The 20782-nt window shown below is 46.4% G+C and overlaps 1 protein-coding gene across 1 annotated transcript; it reads left to right on the top strand.

The window, feature by feature from the left end:
• Positions 1–2005: 2005 nt before the first annotated feature.
• LOC143173059 (uncharacterized) lies at positions 2006–20535 on the top strand. Its single transcript, XM_076363036.1, has 6 exons — positions 2006–2330; positions 12557–13027; positions 15630–15770; positions 16807–16875; positions 17425–17515; positions 17839–20535. The coding sequence occupies exons 1-6, from the start codon at positions 2276–2278 to the stop codon at positions 18032–18034; spliced, it is 1023 nt and encodes a 340-aa protein (XP_076219151.1). The 5' UTR covers positions 2006–2275; the 3' UTR covers positions 18035–20535.
• The last annotated feature ends 247 nt before the right edge of the window (positions 20536–20782 follow it).

Raw genomic sequence — 20782 nt, 5'->3', positions numbered from 1 at the left:
ACCTGGATTTCCTGAAGGCTTTGCACAGTTTAAAAGACCCCAACAGGAACAGGGGAGACTCAGAATAAGAGGGAAGGTCCTGGCAAGGTTAAATATCTGCAGGAAGAAGGGAAGTGGTGGGAATAAGGACAGGATCATTCTCCCCACGGAGGTGACAGGGGCTTGCCCAGGGCAAAATCTGAGCTGCCCATCATGCAGAGGCAGGAAAGCTGCTAAACACACTGGGATTGGGAAATCCTGAGCTGAAAATGGCAGGAAAAGAGTAGGGGACACACTTACTATTTTCTTAGTTTTCCCTCAGCATCCTCTGTGGGTCCTTGCTGGATTCAGACCTGGGGGAAAACCTGTAGCCTGACCCTGCATGGTCCTTCCCACCCTAAAACTGCAGTAAAGATCCCTCACAGCCCCCTGCCTGACAGGAGGAGGACACCTTCCTGGCACATAATAGGGAAAGGCTTTCTGGGTGTTAAAAAGCAACTGTTATCCAGTGGATTGGGAGAAATCTGGGACTCAGGAGCTCAGAGGCAGACTTCATGGCTTTGGGCAGATCACAGCCTCTCCATGCCTCAGTTTCCCTTGTGTGAAATGGATGGAAGGGCCGGGAGGAGAAACATGGGAGATGTACCAGCTCCCAGGGTCGGAGCAATAGCAGGATCCATGGTAGAAGCCCATGGCAACATTTTCACCAGGATATTCGCTATGACGCTCTCCATCCGACGGCAAGACACCTACAGCCCGAGCTGTTCCCTTTCCTCCTCCTCCTGTGGGAGAGACAAGCTCACTTGGTGAACGCAGTGGAGAGCGTTTGCATTTTCAACCCCGGTCATGAGGAGGAGAGTTTAACATCTGTTCTTTTTTAAATTAAAAATGCCTGGTATTTAGTGCAACTTGACACATTCCCATGGGGAAAAGAAACTAGTAATCCCAAAGAAACCAGTTCTGTGGTATTTTCCTTGAGCGCAGTGCTATAGCCAGGCAGGAGCAACCTCACCAGGGCAAGAACTTACCTCAACCTTCCCTTTTGTTTGGCTGTTGGATATCCCTTGCCTTATCTGCATCTGCTGGTGAAGAAGCCAGTCTGGTTTGAAGCCAGATCCCCCCTCTGAGAGGAGGAAAGCTGGGAGCCATCAGCCCGGGGCTGGGCACAGAGGGAACTGCACCTTCGCAAGGCTCTGACCCAAGCCCCTGCCCTTGCATGGATGCTGACACTGTGCTTTTAATTTGACAGCTTGGCCACTAAATGAGGCAGCTCCCAGCTCTCGAGGTGACTCCTGGTCTCATGGGCAGAGCTGGGAGATGTGACATTGGTGCCATCCAGGACTGAACCCCAAAAGTAAATGTGAAGCCATCATTTTTATGTGTTTTTTATGCAAAAGGGCTAATGATATATCCAGGTGAGAATGACCGCAGTGAGCAGGTGGGACAGAGAAGTGCAGAGAGGATGTGGCTAAATGGGAGCATCTTGCTACCAAATTATATCTCTCACTTCCTCTGCTGCTGTTTCACCTGACAGCCTTTGCTGCTGTCCCTTGGGGAGGGATGTGTGGTTTTCCCACTGTGCAGAGCCCAAACTCACACATGAAAAGCCAAACTCAACCCGAGTGAGCCTCAGGCGAGCATCAAGGGAATACCTGCAGCAGGACCCTGCTCCCCGGCCAGGAGCTCAGCTCCCTGCCACATCACCCTCCAGCTCCGGGACACCCACAGCCGGTTTGCGAGTTTTTATCTCTGCTGTGACCTATAACGGTGCTTAAATTCATCTCAGCGGGGATATTTCTCCCTAAAGAGAAAATGACCCTGTGACGGAATGGCCAAGCACAGGGTTTCAGCAGATGCATCCCACGCCCCTCCAGGCACTCCTGACAAACTTTGCCTTTTCTCGCCAGGCCAGCCCTGCATCCTCCTCCACTCCCAGCCCTGGCAAAGGCAGCCCGCCAGCCTGCTTAGCATTCGGCTCTCATTGCTGGAAGGAACCGTGGCTGCTAAGGAGCAGAGCTCGGTGGCTGCGAGCATCTCAGACCAGTGTCCCCCCCCACCCTGGCTCGTCATATGATTTCTCCTGAGGGATAACCGCTGAGCGGGACCACATCTCCAAGCTGATCCTTTGCTGATAAGCCGTCTGCCAAGTCTCCAGCGCTAAGACAAAAGAGTTTTTCTATTCCCAGCAGGTTTTTCTGCTGTGAATGACAGAAGAAGAGGGAAAAGCGAGCTGCCAGGCACTCCTTGCAGGCAAGAGGCTTCAGGGGCTCCTTCCCCCGCACTGTGCTGGCAGATCATGGAGCTTTTCAGGCTGAGCCTGGGCTGTATTTGCCTCCTTCCTTGGCTTGAGGGTAAGTTTATTCTCCTTCGGGGTAGCTGGAAAGTGGGAAGTGAACTGCCCCGCAGGTTTTAACCTGCTTTCCTGCTGAAGTGTTGCTTGGGCTGCAAAGCTCTGAACCAACCAGTAAAAGAAGTGCCTGTGGGTGCATTTCAAGGCAGCATTTAAAACGGGATTAAATGCAGGGGTACAGGAGAGTGAGGGACAGGCTGGCAAGGTGCTGGGATGGCTTGGCCAGGGACATCATGGCATCGTGCCATCCACTTTTATAAAGTGCTTTTAAACTGCTAAGAGGAGCAGATGAATAAACCTGCTCTGGGGGTGAGGCAGGCACTAAGTGACCTCCCGAGCATTGTGTTTGCTCCCTGCCCCGGTTGCTTGTTCCCGGCAGAGGTGAGTGGGCTCAGAGCATGCTGGCAGCATGGGAGAGGGTGGGGGGAAGGGGAGCGGGACATTGTTGCATAAGTCCTGCTCCTGTGGTGGTCAGCTGGGAGCGGGATGTGCTGGGGAGCTGCAGAGTCTGCACCGCTCATCACCACGGAACAAACTTGGTAGTGGCTCATGTTAACATTCAGCCGCTTGCTGAAGTCACTCGAATCCTGTATCCTGCCTGTACACAGTAGGATTTTTAATCCAAGCAGCCTTGTTTTCAACATGCATGGGTAGATGAGAAAAGCAGAAGTCCTGCCAAGCATCATCCTGCAGAGCTGGAGCGGTGCTACCCAGGAACAGCTACCTGGGAGCGGTGCTACCCGCAGTCTCACCCATCCCATCATGGGCAGTGGGCAGCATCTCTTTTCTTTAAAAAAGGGCAAAGCCCCTGAGCTAATAAGTAATTCACTTTTTATTATGCCTGAGATGCCAGGTTGAAAGAGACTCATTGAAATAAATCCCTGAAGTGCTTCAAAGCTCATTCAGTCCCTGAAGCTGCAAGGAGGACAGCCCTGCAGTTTTGCAGGCTACCTGCTCAGAGCTTTTCAAGCTCCCTAGACCAGAGGACTACAACTATTTGGGCTGCACAGCTGTGATGTTTATTCCTTAAAGACAAACCTCAGGCTGGCAGCTCTGACCGTAATGCCTAGAATAGAATAGACTATTCTTTCAGCTGGAAGGAACCTATAATGATCATCTAGTCCAACTGTCTGACCAATTCAGGGCTGACCAAAAGTTAAAGCATGCTGTTTTGGGCATTGTCCAAATGCCTCTTAAACACTGACAGGCTTGAGGCATCGACCACCTCTCTAGGAAGCCTGTTCCAGTGTTTGACCACCCTCTTGGTAAAGAAATGCTTCTTAATGCCCAGTCTAAATGTCCTCTGGTCCAGCTTTGAACCATTCCTATGTGTCCTGTCCCTGGATCCCAGGGAGAAGAGCTCAGCACCTCCCTCTCCACTTCCCCTCCTCAGGAAGCTGTAGAGAGCAATGAGGTCGCCCCTCAGCCTCCTGTTCTCCAAACTAGACAAGCCCAAAGTCCTTAGCTGCTCCTCATAGGACTTTCCTTCCAGCCCTTTTACTTTCCATTCCCTGCTCCACAACCTCTACGTGCGTGTTCCCTGGACTGCTTTGAGCAGCTAGCCCTCAGTTTGCTGTGCAGCCAGGTCAAAGGAGAGGTTTGTGCTCCTACAGATTTGACTTTTGCTCCATCTACTGCTCGTTTTTGCACCCCAAATCTTGCCAATTAAAGTAAATCCAGTGAGTTGAATCTCTCTTTTTTTAAAGCCCCAGGCTGGTGGTATGCCACTGTACTAGTGAGGGATGAGGATACATGTGTATCTTTTAAAAGTTACAGGAGATCTGGTTAGGACCTGGAGGTGACACCGTGGTGGCATGCCAGGAGAGCAGAACAGCGTTTGGGGTCTTGCTCTTTCTCTTTCTCTCACTCTAATACAGATCTTGTCCAGTGTTAGAAGAAAGTGGTTCTTTACTACTGCCACACGACAAGAGCCCCATGGCTATGTTTTGTTAGTAAATTAAGAAGGATCACAGAACATTCTGACAGGATATTTCTTTTGCTTTCCAGTGAAATGCTTTTAGTGCAATTGCATGATGAGCTGCTGCATTTCAGCCAGACCACTAATAAAACCACAACTGTTTTGCAAGAAAGGAATTTACCTTCCCAATACCTGGCAATGCCCAAAGCAAGCTCAAAGAGAAGAGAGCAAACATGTTCTTGCTTGGGGCTGATCTTCCCCTGCAGCAGCCTCTCCCCATCCCACCCTGCCTGGGGCTGCTGAGTTTTAAGGCTGCCGGCAGGACAGAGGTGCTTGCTCTCGACAGACCTTAGAGGGTTTGGTTTCCTGCTGGAAACTGGAAATCCTGGAATTGCCTAAACTGGTTCTGACAGTGGTTTCTTTGGAAAGTCCCTGCAAGCAGGGAGGGAGCTGAAGTGTTTTCTTAAGAAGTCAAGCCTAACGGTAACCCAGTGAGGTATGATGGGTGGTGGGAAGTCAGGCACCAGCAGGATCTGTGCACATATAAGCAGAAAGAAAACTGCTGAAATAATACCACATTTAACACCAACTCTCGATCCTCATGCACTGGGTGTGAGGCTGGTGGTGGCTCTGCTTGGCATCCTGGCCCGATCCCATATCCCAGGGGCTGCTCTCCTCCCCACCGAGCCCATGTGCAGTGCTGGCTGCTCGCTGACCCCTCACGCCTCGCTCTCCTAAGGCAGCCCTAAGCACCTCACATTGAAGACGCAGAAAGGCCAAGCTTATCTGATACTTCTCCTCCCCCATATACTTTTCCAGACCACAAATATTTTCTGCTTGGAGGATTTCCTGATGCTGGTGTGTTCAACTCTTCAGTAGCTATCAGATCTCCTGCCTCGGCTTGTGCAGGCTCTCCATGGCAGCAAGGATGCATGGCTCCTGGGTGCAGAGCCACCCCCTGCATGCTGTGAGCCTTCCCTTGCCACCCCTTGTCCCATCTGTGGTCAGTCCTTGACCAGTCAGTCCCTGCCCATCCCCTCCGGACCTCTCTGAATTTTATAGACCTCCATCATATCCCCCCAGGGACTGGTTTTCCCCACATCCATCAGCTTCCTGTTAACTTCACCAGCCTCCCCTGCTTCCCATCATTTATCCATGTGTTTTTCCATGCCAAAACCTTCCTTCTTTTCCTATGTCTGCTCTGCTCTCTTTGCTGAGATACTTGGTCAAAAGTGAACCTTGCAGTAACTTGGAAAGCTATGAAGCCTTGTTGGTCAACGAAAAGCAAGATATTAAGAAAGCAGGAATGGTTGGGAAAAGACACAGCCCAATGTGGTTGCCAGAAGCAACAGCTGGGAATTACTCTTGGAGAGACATGTTACTGGAAAATAATCTGAATGCAGACCAAGAATTATTTGCAATCAGGTACTTGCACTGACAAACTGTTTGCCAGCTAATTACTGGCAGTTACCAATAGGCTTTTGTTGACTTCTCTGTAAAAATGACACAGCTTGATAGAGCTGATCTGCTGCCCCGAGTGATGGAAATGGTGCTCCCATAAACCCAGAGCTCCCAGTTGCCAGGTAGCCGCTCACCCAGCTCTAGTTCTGCCTGATCCACTGGGCCCAATGGGCAGATGCCTGTTTGCTCATCAACAGGGACTCACCAGGCTCCATCTAGCATCATCCTCTCCATAGGTAGATTGGCTACATCCACTGACCTGTCATGGACATTTGTGTCTCTAAACTTCACATCCGGTAAGCACAGTTGTAGGCTGAGGGAGGACTGGGCAAAATAAAGCTGATGTTGGTTCCAGTCAACAGCCTGTTTTGCAAAAAAATACCTAATCTCACCTCCTGCCATGCTGGTCTTGGGCATGAAAGTCAGGCAAAATAGACAACAGAGTGCCAATCTCACCGCTTCCCTGTGCACATCTGGATTTCCTGCTTTTGACCAAACACATCAGGGTCACCCTCATATGACAGCAAGTGCCTTCCAGCTCTTTTGAAATTTCTTCATCCTATGGCCCTGGGCTGGTTTCCTGCACAGGCAGCAGAGAGGGGCTTGCTCCCTTGGATGGAGGGACATCTTTTCATGAGAATGAGTTCCTGCTGGGCTGCATTAAAGTCTGCTCCTGCTTACTTATTCAAGGCCTTGTTTGTCCATACCTGACAGAATCTCAAGCTGCTTGTTTCAGTTAGATTCAATGTAATGTTCCTACAAGTGATGTTACAGGGCCAAGTCTTGCACCGAGCTCCATCTGCACGGGGAACCCTCCTGCCTTAACTGGGAGCTTCCCTTTTCTGCTACCGCATCTTCTCATTTCTATCTGGTCCTGACCCTCTGCAGGAGGTAGAAACAGCCTGCCAGGCCCAGGGCAGCTCAGAAACGGCTTTCCCTCCCGTTCAGAAGAGACATCTGACTGAGTTTTTGCTCATGACAGGATATGATAACTTCAGGCCATCGCAGCGAATTGCTCCTGCTGCTACGGCTAGCCACATGAAAGTTCCTTCTGCCTTCATCCAATGTCTTTCTAGACTGCCTGGTTTTGTAGATATGCTGCAAAAGCCCCACCCTACATTTAGTCCTGAATTTGAATCTGAGTAAAGGATCTGGATAGAAAACGTGGTAGTTCTGCATTACCAGCGTGAGGCCCAGCAGTAAGGGCAGGAGAGCAGGGGAGGTTAGATGTTGTGCTTGCCTGAAGGGAGAGGGTCCAATAATCAGTACCAGGGTAGGGAGAAGTAGTGTCTGCATCACCAGTGTCTAAGCGGCTAAAGATGGCTTTCCCCAAAGTCTCTGGTTAATTTTTCTTCTTTTGGGCTGGGGCCATTTCTCGTAGGAGCTGCGCTGTTTTTAGAGCTAGGGCAGAGACCAAAATTGCTGGCAGGGCAACTTGAGGGGATGGGAGTCTTCCAAACCCTCTTTCCACCTGATGCCCCTTGAACTACTGCGATAGACCAACAAGACAAGGGGACCCTAAATCCTGGGAGGGCTGATATTCAGGGGGAGTTGTGCAAGGAGGCAAACGTATGTAACGTATATGAGAATGGTGTGGTCAGTCTCCACTGGTGCATGCTCTGTAGAGAAGATACAATCACCTGTAGCAGCGAACAGTGGAGGCAGATTAACCTGAGCAGGAAACTCTCTGGCTTGTCTCACCATAACTCAGGCTGCGGCACTGCTGGCTCCAAGGTTTCTCAGCCACAGCACATGTACCCCTAGTGCTGTGCTCATTTTGGATGGAAGCAGCAGAGACAGCTTGGAGATACTTCTCCAGGGCACTGTTGCCATGGCCTGGGTGACTCGGGATGACCCGCTGTCATATGGTGGTACCCAAGAAAAGCCACATTTGAGAGCTCTCCTGGGCCATGGGATGTCCCCACAAAGCAGTCCCTACGAGAGGTGCCATGGCTGCTGCAGCTGGATGCGTGCCTTGGAAGACAGGTGGAGGCAGGAAAAGGTAAATTCCTGACTGTGACTCAGCGGTCGTCTTCTCCCTACAGAAAACACCCACTTGGCAAGAGAAATGGAGCTAATTAAAGGATTTCTCAGAGTTAGGAACACCACCGGGGAGGGAAAAAGAAGCCAAAGCCAATGCTGAGGCTCCCGGGTGACCTGGAGTGTTTTGGGAACCTGGGCTTGCTCAGCTCTGACTTACCTCTTCCCTCCGCAGAGCCTTTAGAGGGAGCAACCCATCCCCAAACGATTTGCAAATGGCTTTGATCAAGCCATCACAGGCACTGCTTAGAAATGGCAGAAACTTTCCCAGCCAAACTGGGGTTACTGGTAACCAAGACTTTCTTGGTGCCATTACCTTAATTAGGAACGTTGCATGGTTTTTGCTCCTAATCCTACAAGGAACAGCATGTCCCAAGGGTGGCCATGCTGCTGAGAAGCAGGGGGCTATATTTGCTTGCTTTTCTTTCTTGTAACCAGACAGAGTGGCAGTATCATAGGACAAACAAGCTGGCATCAAGCGCCTTTGCTAGAAATTGTTTATTTTGTTCCTAAAAATATGAAAGGCCAAAATGTTCAAGCACGAGCAGCTCAAAGCAGGCATCTACTCAGGCTCTGCGGGTAAGGCTGGCATTTTCCAGAGACGCTGAGTCCCATCCCCAGGGAGTATGTTAGATGCTCTGCTTGCTCCAGGTTAATATTCCCAAAAATGTTAGGGCTGATGTCCTTATTTGCAAGGCTGCTGGACAGTGGGACTTGGCAATGTTTGGAAAAAAAAATCATTTTGCCTCCTGAGTAAGGATTCTTGGTGCCTGATGTGTATCCCAAGGTAAATATACTCCAGCTTTATTTGTGGGTCTACCCCTTATGACTGTGTGGGGCATGTGCAATGATTGCTGCCAGTTAACTGTATCTAATTGTAAGTTTCTCACTTAGATAGCAACATCTCAATCTCAAGAAAGCAATAATGTACGGGTAGTGGATGGTGAACCTGTACAACGGACACAGGCTCACACCTTTGTTGGCAAGGATCACGCAAAACACCACAAGAAAAATCCTGCTGTTGATAGCCAGTCTTACAGAGAGCTCCACATCACTGTTGGTAGGGAAGACACTCGGACCACAGTTCAGAAAAGAAGGATTATGGCCCCAGCTTTGCTGCCACCCTCCCATGTAATATTGAACCAAGCAAAGTTTAGCTAGACCTCTGTTCCTAAGCTGTAAAATGGTAGTTATACTTTTGGATGTGAGGTATGGTGTGAAGATAAAAATCTATTAATAACTCAGTGTCATACTCTACTGAGGAGCTATGCAAATCTCAAAGGAAAGCACTTCAGTTGCAGCGTTGAGGTTCCTCAGCTCACATGTATTCCCATGGCAGGTGGGCTGCCCTGAACCTTCAGTGGGGTGAGTCTCTGAAAACTGAGACCTGCAAAAAAACGAGAAAGCTGGTAGAAAGGGGCAGCTCAAAAGTGCAAAACGTTGGTAGATAACATGAGGGCACGCAATGCTTGCTGCTAACACGCAGGTAATACGGCAATCCTTTAGAGGGGAACGTATACCACCAGGGACTGTACAGAGAGAACAAAACACAAATCTGAGTTAAACAGCAATGCTCTTCAAAATTTTTAAAAAGATGAAACTTTCAATTGGACAGTCATTGCCAAGCAAGGAAAAAAAAAACAAACCCAGAGATCCTGGCATGTTTATTAACAAAACCCATAATAAAACATATAAGAAAAAGATTTAGAGGAGCAACAAAGAGTGAGCATAACAAACTACTAATAGAAATTTTCAAACATATCTGAAGTAGGAACTCAGTGGGGGTAAGGAAGCCAATAACTAACTGATGTAAATGTAAGAAGGACAACCAAGGCAGGGCAGGGTTGAAAGGCTGAATGGATTATTGGTGCTGGTGTTCCCTTCAGATATGGTCAGGGAGGTCCTCACACAGCAGCCACTCTCTGCAGTCTGAAGAATGTTGTCAAACAAAATTGCCAACAGAGGAAGTTTTAGGAAAAGAAAAGATAAATAATCTGTGGCAAATGACCATCCCAGATGGCATTCACACTGAGTTACGGGAAAGTAAATAAGACTTGTTTTTTTAACTTCTAAGGAGTATGTAAACTATTACCTAAAGCAGCCTCAGCACCAAAGGACTGTGTTATGGCAATTATGTCCATCTTAAGAGGAATCCCTGCACAGCCTGGGGAAACATAGGTCACTCGGTTTGATTGCGACATCAGGCAAGTCAGTAGAAACAAAGAACAGAATTTGCAGACACACAGAAAAATATGAGAAAAGTCAATACAGCTTTTGTGGGGGGAATGCCTGACATCTGTGATGGCATCAATGAGCCCATAAATGTGGTGAACTGATCTAGACCTTGTGCTTGTGTGTGCAACAGGCTTTTGGTAAGATTCTTCCATGAAGGCCCTTAAGAAACTCGATACTCATGGAGTAAGAGACTTCACCCACAGGCTGGAACAAAGAGGTGGAATAAGTTGACAGCGATCACAGCAAAGTGAAGGTATCAGCAGGTGCCGACAAACATCAGTGCTGTTCGACACAGTTATCTTGGGAAAAGGGGTGAATAACGAAGTAATAAAGTTTGCTGATGGCACAAAACTATGCAGAATAATCAAAACTGAAGTTGACTGTGCAGAGCTGCAGAAGGAGCCCATGATACTGATTGAGCAACAAAATGGTTTCTGAACTTCAGGGTTGAAAAATACAATGTAGCGTACATGGGAAAAACCATTTTAACCATAAATACCCAGCGATACTCTCTTAAATAGCTGATACATTTTAGGAAGGAGGCACTGGCATCCTTGCTGTCTTGAGTCAGCTCTTTACTTGTCTGATTCTTACCCTCTTCCCCTATTAGCAAATGCTAATGCCCAGTGCTGGAGAGAGGATGCTGGGATCAACAGATACTTTATCTGACCCAGCACAGTTCTCATGTTCCTGTTACGTTTTTGTGTGGCTCTCACATCATTACTTTGGAAATGGGTTTCTGCCAGTTAAGATGAAGCAAAGAGGTGAGAATCCTGGATTCCAGGTCCTAGAAAAAAACATGGTGGGGGGATTGTATTCATCCCTTTGGATTTTCTGAAGAGTATGGGAGATTATATATGAGACATTTCTCCTGCCTTTGGAAGCTGGCAGAAACTCAAGCCCAAGGTGCGTTAAACATCTTCCCTCCATCGAACCCTCAATAAGCGGTAAAGAGAACAGGACTCACGAGCTGTCTACAGTTCTCCCAGAAATTTAATTTCCATTCAGGCACATGGGCTTGGCAGGAATTGCCTGGATTGGTGGCTATCACAGGTCCACGAAACTCAACATCCCAGCGTGGACACATCCATCCTCATCTCAGAGCTGTCACAGGAGTTGTGCCGTGGTTTCTGGCTGCCTCTCCCCACACATTCAGGCTAGGCAGAAAACCCCGAGCTATTTCTGACTGAACAGCTTCCAGGCACTATTAATCTAGCAGACCCCTAGAATTTCCTGAGATAAAACATGAGTTCTTTTAAGCTATTGTTCATACCCTTGGTATTGTGTATCAGCTTCTGTTTACACTGTTAGTTTTTTCAGGTACTGAGCCAAATACTTGGCCAGGGAAAAGTACTTTTCTTTGCTTTGGAAGGGGAAACTCTGCAGAAATAGTTGTTTAGATAAACATCAGTTTTCTTGTCTAATATCACTTTTCAGTCTCCTCTTACTCTTTATGCTGAATACTGTATGCTGATAGGGCTTTTATAACTCTGACTCCTGGGGAAAAGAGGAAAAAAAAGTCACTGCAAAAGCTGGGACTTACCATGTCTTAATTGTAATTAAAACTAAAAGATTTCTCAGAATGTGCAGAAACTCGAAACTCATTTCTATCCCTCTGTCTTAGGCATAAAATACACAGCAGAAGGTACACCCGCATCAGTGACAGATGGTTTAGCGTTTAACATTTTGCTCAGGATGTTCACAGGCCACACCTGATGATTTTGTACTGAAAATGGGGCCGACTGTCCAGCTAACAAGATGATATCCATCCTAAGTCAACAGAGATGTTTGGACCCGTTGCTATTAAAAGCAACAAGCAATTACAGAAATTGCTTCAAATTGTGTGTCTGTTGTGGGGCGGCTGTAACATCTCTCTCTTACAAAGGGATCCTTAAAAATGGTACCTTCATGCCTGGGGAGCACAGACCAATGTCAGGTGTGCTAAATCCAAGTTTATTTCAGTACTTACATGAGCTGTGTCAGCCAAGTACTTCCAGACTTGTGATGGGGCATGGTTTTATCCCAGCGTTGCTGTAGTATCACCAGAAGCCACTTAATGGAAACAGTAACCCAAGGTGGCCTAATGGTCCCAGATGAATAGCATCTGGGGAATTCAGGGGGTTCAACTGCTTTTTTTCATACAAAAGATTTGATCCATGTAGGGGCAAAAAAACCCCAAACCATCCAATTATTTTGGAGGGAGGGAAGGATGGGTACCTATTTAAAGCTATAACCAGTTGAAATACTGAATTAAGTATATATAGGCAGGTATTTCATAACAGTACAACTTTTCAAGGATGGTGAGTTTTTTCCCATTAATTACATGGGTTACTTATGTCATTGTTATTTCTCTCTGGTATTGCTCCTGGCTATTTGCACACCCTGTATTTTAAAGAAATGTCATTCTGGGGAATTAGGAAGCTGGGGGAAATGTTTATCTAGGGATGCCTATCCAGGAAAGGACTGGTGGGTTGCGTCTTCCCTTCCCCAGGGCGTTTACAATGTCTGGTGCCCAGAAGACGCATTTGCCTCAGACATATGCAGTACTAAACCATGCTCTGATTGTACCACAGTAGCAGGGGAACAAGGCTTCCTCATAAGGAACACCCGGCTGGAAAAGTGCATTCACACCTCCCACCACGAGACCAACGGCATCAGCCTGACTGACTGCAAGGTGCACTCCCAGCAGCAGCAGTGGAGCTGGGACCCCGCCACCAGGACCATCGTCAGCCTTAAAACAAAGCAGTGCTTGTCGGCCCACAAGATGCGGGAGTATGCCCCAGTCAAGCTGGAGCCCTGCGGGGACTGGGAACACCAAGCGTGGTCCTGCAGCAAGAAGGGACACTTGACTCTGCAGAGCTTGGGCTTCCACCTCAGCACCAAGGAAGGAGGCCACAAGGTCTTTGTCTCAAGAGAGAAGGACAAATTCAGCAGGTGGAAGACTTTAGCGGATGAAACAATCTGTGCTGCTGCCCAGACAGCAGCTCTGAGACCCAGCAAACCAACACAACAAGCCGTAGACACACGGGTGTGGACCTATGAAAGTAAGATGAGGTAGATTTAGCATCAGATAACATCTAACCTTAGGTGTCATCCAAGCCACCTAACACCAGGCTTGCATCCATCATTCTAACTCATGGTCACTTTGGCCCCATCTGGAGAAGTACCAAATGGCTCCAAAACAGCCAAACTACTTGGTACCACCAGTTTCCAGCAGTTGCTGTTCAGTGTTTTCCAGAAAGCATGTAACACCTTACAGGATCAGGTCTCTAAACCCCAGATGCATTTCTGATGACAGGCAAAAGTCAAGTATTTTGGAAAGTACATCTGAACGATGCTCAGAGCTAAGAATAGTTGGAATTGCTTGAGCCTCCCAAGACCAAAACAACCAAGGAAGTCCCATAAAGTCAGGCGCTTAAGACTTTGAAGGGGCTTTCGGTACTTTGTACTTTGGGATGTCATTTTTGGTAACAAGAAAACTGTAGGCAGCTGAAAACCTCTTTTAAACTTGTATGAATTATTGAGAAGCAGCTATATTTGAAATGAGAAGTTGTTGCTTCAAAGCAACACATTACAGTTATCTCCTGCCAGACTCCAACAGTGCACCTATCACTAATGAAACCATGGTTCTAACCTTCATCCCATGCTCTCATGATCCTCAAAAGTGAACCTTGCTCCTGGTGCCTGATGTAACCATAAAGAGACTAGTGAACACAGCAAGTAGTGGGAGGTAGTTAAAGCACTGCCCTCCCTTTGCATTAAGAACACCTAGAACATTACATCAAAAATTATAAAAAAATCTGTTTTATATTAGCAGTTTCATGGCCTTGGCCTCTGCTAAAAAGAATCTAATCTCTGCCTTCATGAGTGTTCACTATCTTCTGCCTAGATTGGACACAAAAAAGGGCAGAAACCCTAGTCCTGTCATAGTTCCAGGTGTTGGACACCAGGCTAACAAACATCAGGCATGGTCATTGCACCAAGATGTGACTTTCATCATCTGTCAGATGGCCAGTGAAGCCCGTTGCTGACCACTGATAATTCATGGTCCAGTCTGTTTCTCTCTTTCATTTAGTCCCTTATGCAAAGGAAGGTGGTTTCAAGACTTTTCTTGTGAAGTTGTGTGCAGAACTGAGACCTGAAAATCACACTCAATTCCTCCCCTCATCCTCTCCTCCTCTCCCTTCTTCCACTCCAGAGATCAGAAAAGAGCTGGCATTCGTAATGACTTTTCTGTGTTTGTCCACTCTGTAGGTGATGAGGTTCCCAACCTTCCTCAGGGGAAATTATTATTTCTCTTACATGAGGCTATTCCTTACCTTAAGGCTTGATGGCCCCAATGAGATTTTCACCTTTCCAGAAATGAGTAAAGAGACAATGTGATGAATCTGGTTGTCATAAGCAATGGATTATGAGTAACCTTTTGACACAAAGAGGTTATAGCTAATTCAAAATAAAAAGAGATACAATAGCTTTTTTGGCTGTCATGTGCAGATACGATGGCCTTTTTACCAAGGTTTTTAATTAGCCAACTAGAAGGTTAACATGTAATTATCACAGACCAGTAGTCACAAGCATTAGTGTTTGTTTAACATGAAGGTAAATAAGCCAATACAAATTAGATACCATAATAAACTAGTTAAATATAGGCTAGGAAATGCGTGGAACATTTAAGATATGGGAAAAAGGCATGTGAAAAGGGCGTTTGCATTCCCCAAGGCAATGTTCCTGGCAGCCCAGGGCTGCCTCGGAGCCAGGCTCCCCAAATAAGGCTGCAAGGGTAAACACAAGAGCAGGCTTTGAATCAGCTTGTGCCGGTTAGTGTGTCTTGTGCAAACTGATAATTTTCCTGTCAACCCCATGGTTCAGAGTCTACTGCAGGGAACCTCTGACTACTCAGTAACAACATCAAAGCCCTGTGTGTTTGTTTAGGCCTTTCTTATCCAAGTTTCAGTTGACCATCAACAGGCAACTTTTACTTCAGCGCGTTATTTGCTCAATAAATTACACCCGTGTACCCGTGGATGCTCATGCCACAGGAAGGGATGAGGTTGGGATAAGCAGCGGGGAACCCTGCAGATATGTTTCTTGATCTTGCCACATGCATCAGTGCAGGAGAGGGGTGACTATTGCTGCCACAAGATTTCCCACAACCTCCCCTCTAGCAGTAGTTGCTACCCCACATACCCTACTTCGGCAGAAAGACTGGCAAGGCAAAGGATGCCGTTGAGCCTTGCAAGAGGTATGGACTATTTACCACCATTTCGTCATCTGCTGTGTTGGTAATACCTGTGATGCTTAGCTACAGTTCTGCTTGCCGCTTCCTCACACCTCATCCTTTGACAGCTGGTGTTGCACTCATACTTTTTAGACCAATTACCTTATTTACCATCAGAAAACAAGCTCTGCTTTGGCTGTGGATTCAGTCGTGAGAGGTTCATTTCATCTTTGAAATCTGAGAATTGAAGGCCCCTGATACACAGGAGGAGGTGATTGCTATTGCACCATGTCCTGTTTGCCTTGCAGGGTAGAGGACTAACACGGCAGGGCTGGGTTCCCTTCCCTTGCCAGGCACTGAGCGTATCCAGGTTTCTGTACAAAAAGTAAACAATAATCACACATATCTTTGCTTTATTTCCTTCCAAGCTAAAACCATTGATTCATCAAAGATCGATGCTGTGAACAGAGAATCTTCTGTAAGCTTGACTGACCCACCTCTGGGTAACAAATTTAACAGCACGGTGTCTCCAGTGAAGACCAAACAGGCATACCATCCAGCAAACGATGGTAAGCACTTTTCTTTTCCAAATGCACATGAGAACGGCAGGAAGGAAAGTGTGGGCAGCATCTAGAGACTTGACCCAGAAAGCCAATCATATCCTGGGCTGCATCAAAAGAAGCATGGCCGAGGTCGAGGGAGGTGGTTCTGTCTCTCTGCTCTGGTGAGACCCCACCTGGAGCACTGCGTCCAGCTCTGGAGCCCTCAGCATAAGAAAGACACGGACCTGTTGGAGCGGGTCCAGAGGAGGGCCACAAAAATGATCAGGGGATGGAACACCTCTCCTATGAGGAAAGGCTGAGAGAGTTGGGGTTGTTCAGCCTAGAGAAGAGAAGGCTTTGGGAGACATTATTGCAGCCTATCAGTATTTAAAGGGGGCTTATAAAAAAGATGGCGGCAAACTCTTTAGCAGGGCCTGTTGTGACAGGACAAGGGGGAATGGCTTTAAACTAAAGGGGGGTAGATTTAGACTAGATATAAGGAAGAAATTTTTTACTCTGAGGGTGGTGAAGCACGGGAACAGGTTGTGCAGAGAGGTGGTGGATGCCCCATCCCTGGAAACATTCCAGGTCAGGTTGGACGGGGCTCTGAGCAACCTGATCTAGTGGAAGATGTCCCTGCCCACGTCAGGGGGGTTGGACTAGATGACCTTCAGAGGTCCCTTCCAACCCAAACTATTCTATGATTCTATGATTACTCAAGTATTTTCAGGGGTGGTAAGTACCTGAGTACTTCTGAAGAACTTCCATGTGTACCACTGAGTGGTTCAAGGCTTTGCTCTCACACGACACGTTGAGATGTTTGCCTTGGCAAGCGGCTCAGTGATACGGCCACAGTCTTAACCTGGAAGCCCAGCCACCAGATGTTCTAGGAGCAAAATTATCTGTGGTTGGGGAATGCTGAGGAACAAGAAAGTTCCCTTTTCCCTGATGGCTCTGTACAAAGGGGCTATGCAGTTACGGTGCAGCCCCAGGAGGAAGTTGGAGCTTCCTCCAGTCCAACAGTGGAAGCTGCTAATCTGAGTCTCTCTGCTTCTTTCCCCAGATGCATCCCACAATCACTCTAAAAAGCACCATGGAAATCGAGGGAAAAATGCTGGGGCCAGGCTTGCAGGTAGGTCCAGGGATCAGCCAGAGGAGGAAGAGACCAGGTAGATGAAGTTTCATCAGTGCCACTGACCTTCCTATCAATTCAGAGTTACATTCCCCTGGCTTCCGCTGAGGATGCTCAGTAAGGAAGGAGGGCACCAAATTACCTGTCAGAAAAACTCCTTTTAAAGATTAAACAATTCTTCCCAGGCCTGGAGTACAAAAGTGAGTAAAAACATGCAAATGCTTTGTCCCAGCTTACCAGGAGAAATAGATACCCACTAGCACTGGTGCCTTCCCCCAGCCCTTCTTATTTCGTATCAGAGAGCTGCAGAGCAGAGAAGCATGAATAGTTATTGTCTTCCTAGCAAGAAAGAAAACCTTTTTTGTGGCCATTTTCAATAGAGGAATGCTGTGCAGTGTAAAGCAGCTGTAAGGTGTTGATCTTATGGACAAAGCACTTTTCCTGTTACCTGCTAGTCTGTCTTTTGTGGCAATGTGGCTATTGCCTAAGGTAGGTACAGCAGGGATAGGTACAGCAAATGCATGATTATTTTGTATGATATCCTTTCAGGCACCAACTGGAAGACGGCCATGCTGGTCCTCAGCCCCTTGGCATTCATACTGGGATTAATAATACTGACACTCAATGTTCATTACAACAAGTAAGTAAGATTAAGGTTCATTCTATTTGCCACTTTCCTGTCCAGCATTTCAAAACAAAAGTCTTGATCTTGGCACCCTTCCCAATCCCACACCTGACGTGTCACCTTTGATGATTTCTCCTCTCTGCCACCCTGTTTCTCCCTACCACTCACTGTCCCATCCAAATGCAGCCACTAATGTTGGCTCCTTCTCCCCTACACACCTCACACCATCCCTGAAGGTTTAGGGAATTTGGGCACTACGGTCACTGATCCAGTTCACACGGAGAAGCAACCAAGAGACACACAGATGCAGTTACATACCCTCCTCTCTCTTCTCCTAGGAAGAAGAAAATCCTCTCTGCTCTGAAGAGCTCCCCAGCCAACAGCAGCAGAGCTGACTTACGGGAGCCATCTCCCTTACGAAGAGGTCCCCAGCCATCTCGCTCCCCTTCCTTGAGGCATGGAGAGATCCTCATTGAGTGGAAAGATGGGACTGTCACTCCTCTTTTTGATAATGCCAATTATCAAATGGACTAGCTCTGAAATGATGGAGCCGTTGTTCCATCCTGTGTCACTCTTCCCACCAGGAAGAGTGCCACCATAGCCAATCTTCTCCCTAGCCTTGCTATTTTGACAGGGAGTTGTACGCACTGTTTGGGTTTTTTTTAACACTTGAGAACAATCTCATTCCACAGCACGAGGTTGAAGCAAGCAGAGCAGATTGTTTGGTTTGTATAGGCACATGCTGCTTAGCTCTTCCAGAGCTGATATAACCCGTAACAAAACCCAGATTAGCTAAATGAAGCCGAGACTCTCGCCAGCTGCAACTGTCCATTGCCCTGAACTTATAGAGTTACTGAGCATATGAGAAAGTAAATCCTTGGAGACAAGCTGTAAGGTGAAAAACAGAAGTCCTGATGATCCTTAAATTCTTTTTAAGATAAAACTAGCTGCCAACAGACACAGAAGGCTGTCAGTTACTTTGTCAATGTGAAAACATAACTAATAAGCACTGCCTTAAGGACAAAAGATTACAGTCTCCTCCAGATATCTGCCAAAATACTCCCCCCACTAAGTTATCAATTATGTAACAGCAAGTAATTTTTCTAACTTAAAGGGTGGCACTCCATCATCCTCTGCACCACTGCAAGAGTCCTGCTGAGAGTATGTGTCTCTCAAAATATTTCCCTATTTAGGATGTATTAGACCTTATTATAACACACATTCTCTTTCTTTATGTAGGATGACAAGTAACATTGGTTATTATATAACTTATCCAGCCCTTTTATACCAGCTTCAGTCTCTGATTTCCTATAGTCCTATGGAATAGTCAATGAACAGATAGATATACTGCTCCCATCTAGAGCAGTAATACAGTTTTTTTCCACAAAGGCACTGTTTTCAGCCTTTACACTTCTTGTATGAGCATAATTATCTGTGACCCATCACACTCAATCCTGATCTTTTCTCAGTGAAACTTGCAATGTCTTAGTGCTTTCCTAATATTCATGAATTTATGCTTTCCTTCTCTCTGATCTTGTGATGATGTAAACCAAAATCACATGGCTATAAATCAGGAATTATCTGGAGAAAGAAATACTAACACCAAGAAATTACAAGTATGAGCTGCATCAGTATATTTGTTCAGCAGTGCAAGGGAAACCATATCCTAACCTGTCTCTTACTCAGACTTAAACACCACTTTTCACTTTACCTAAATTAACTTTTTGTGCCATTTCAGTGGAGCTTGGACTTCTCTAGAGTTTGTTTTTATTTAACCTAAGGCAGAAGTAAGGTCTCTAGGGAATTGAAAGTCTCTGGGTTTTGGTGGTTTTTTTTTTAATTTTTCTTTTTAAACATAGATCCACAGCCTGGTTAAGAGTTAACTGCCATGAGATATTATTATGACCAAAAACCTAGCTGGTTTCAAGAAAGAAAATACAAACCTTATTGGTTCAGGGCATAAAAATCATAGGGGTTGGAAATAAATGTCTTCCCCAGGCAGATTATTCCATAATTGTTTACTGGAGGGTTTCCCACACACTCCTGGGGAATGTATTTTACTACCAGACACGGGCAGAGGAAGAACTCATTTTTCACCAGTGAGCACAAACAAAATTACATTCTGACTTTCCAATGTTTCCACTTTAAAACAAATCCAAAAACTTTTGGGTCAAGTTTCCAAATGCGTAAGCATCATTTTACACATGAAATTTGTGGGAATACATTCTGTACATAAATCGCTCAAAATGCACATGCAGAGCCTCACCAATTATCACAGTTACATCCCTTGTACCTTTTCCTATAATTAAGATGCCCGCCTTTGAAATTTTGTCCAAGGAGCACATCACCTTACAGTGCATAGCACTTGTTACCCTCCAAAACCTTGACGCACTTTGGGAACACTATGTATGCAGTGCCATTAAAATGGAAATACCCACCTGGGGTTCAGCTTTGTTGTGCTTTCCAAAGCAACAGGTGCTTATGTTCATTACTGCTGAATGGGCAGAACAGATGACTTGTTAATGACTCTCTGTAATTCACACTTAATATGCTAATCTTGCTCATAGACATGAAGGCAGTAACACCATTGTTTACACAGCACTGATTAAATGGTAGCTCATACAATAATGAAAAATTAAGACTGTGAAGCAGCACAGGTTTTTAACATTTTCTCCCTCCTCTCTTTTACTGGTTGTTATCTTTTAGTTTTTTCTCACTCGTTTACCTACATTAGATGCTAGACACCAAATTTGCCAAGGTATGGACAGAGGAGCTGAAGGTGTGAGTCTTCATCATGAGAGGTCTTAAAAAGCACGTTAGCCAAACATCCATCAGGAAGACTTCAAAATAGGTGATTCTGCCTTGGGGCTGGACCAGGTGACAGTGGGAGACACCTTCCATCCTCTGCTTCTAAAGCTTGCTGAGAAACACTCAGAGCAATCGCACAACCTATGTGCTGTTCACTCTCTGCCATCACCTGAATGCAATGCTTTTAAACAGTGTTCATAATCAAAATAAAACCTGACTGTAAAGTGGAGGAGCACTGAAATTGTTTATGTGTGTGTGTATATATATTAAAACCCCCCTTATTGTGCATCTGTGTGTGTGTGTGTATACACACACAAAAAAGGATGCACTATAAGAGGGCTTTTATAAATCAGCCTACAGGAAGATTAAGAGAGTGATGGGCAAGACATCGCTGTCACAGTGGTACTAATATTATTAATATAGGCTGCTCCAAAGGACGAGTGCTGCATAACTGGCAGGTAACACAATACTAAA

This window comes from Aptenodytes patagonicus, chromosome Z (assembly GCF_965638725.1).
Source record: "Aptenodytes patagonicus chromosome Z, bAptPat1.pri.cur, whole genome shotgun sequence".
NCBI lineage: Eukaryota > Metazoa > Chordata > Aves > Sphenisciformes > Spheniscidae > Aptenodytes > Aptenodytes patagonicus.
Note: the sequence above shows the minus strand (reverse complement) of the source record. Positions and strands in the feature narration are given on the sequence as shown.

Bases quoted from the DNA above. Each gene is read 5' to 3' on its own strand.
- LOC143173059 (XM_076363036.1), top strand. From the start codon at position 2,276: ATGGAGCTTTTCAGGCTGAGCCTGGGCTGTATTTGCCTCCTTCCTTGG. The intron at 15,771-16,806 runs GTAAGCACTTTT...TTCTTTCCCCAG, and splicing joins ATACCATCCAGCAAACGATG to ATGCATCCCACAATCACTCT. The intron at 16,876-17,424 runs GTAGGTCCAGGG...ATATCCTTTCAG, and splicing joins TGCTGGGGCCAGGCTTGCAG to GCACCAACTGGAAGACGGCC.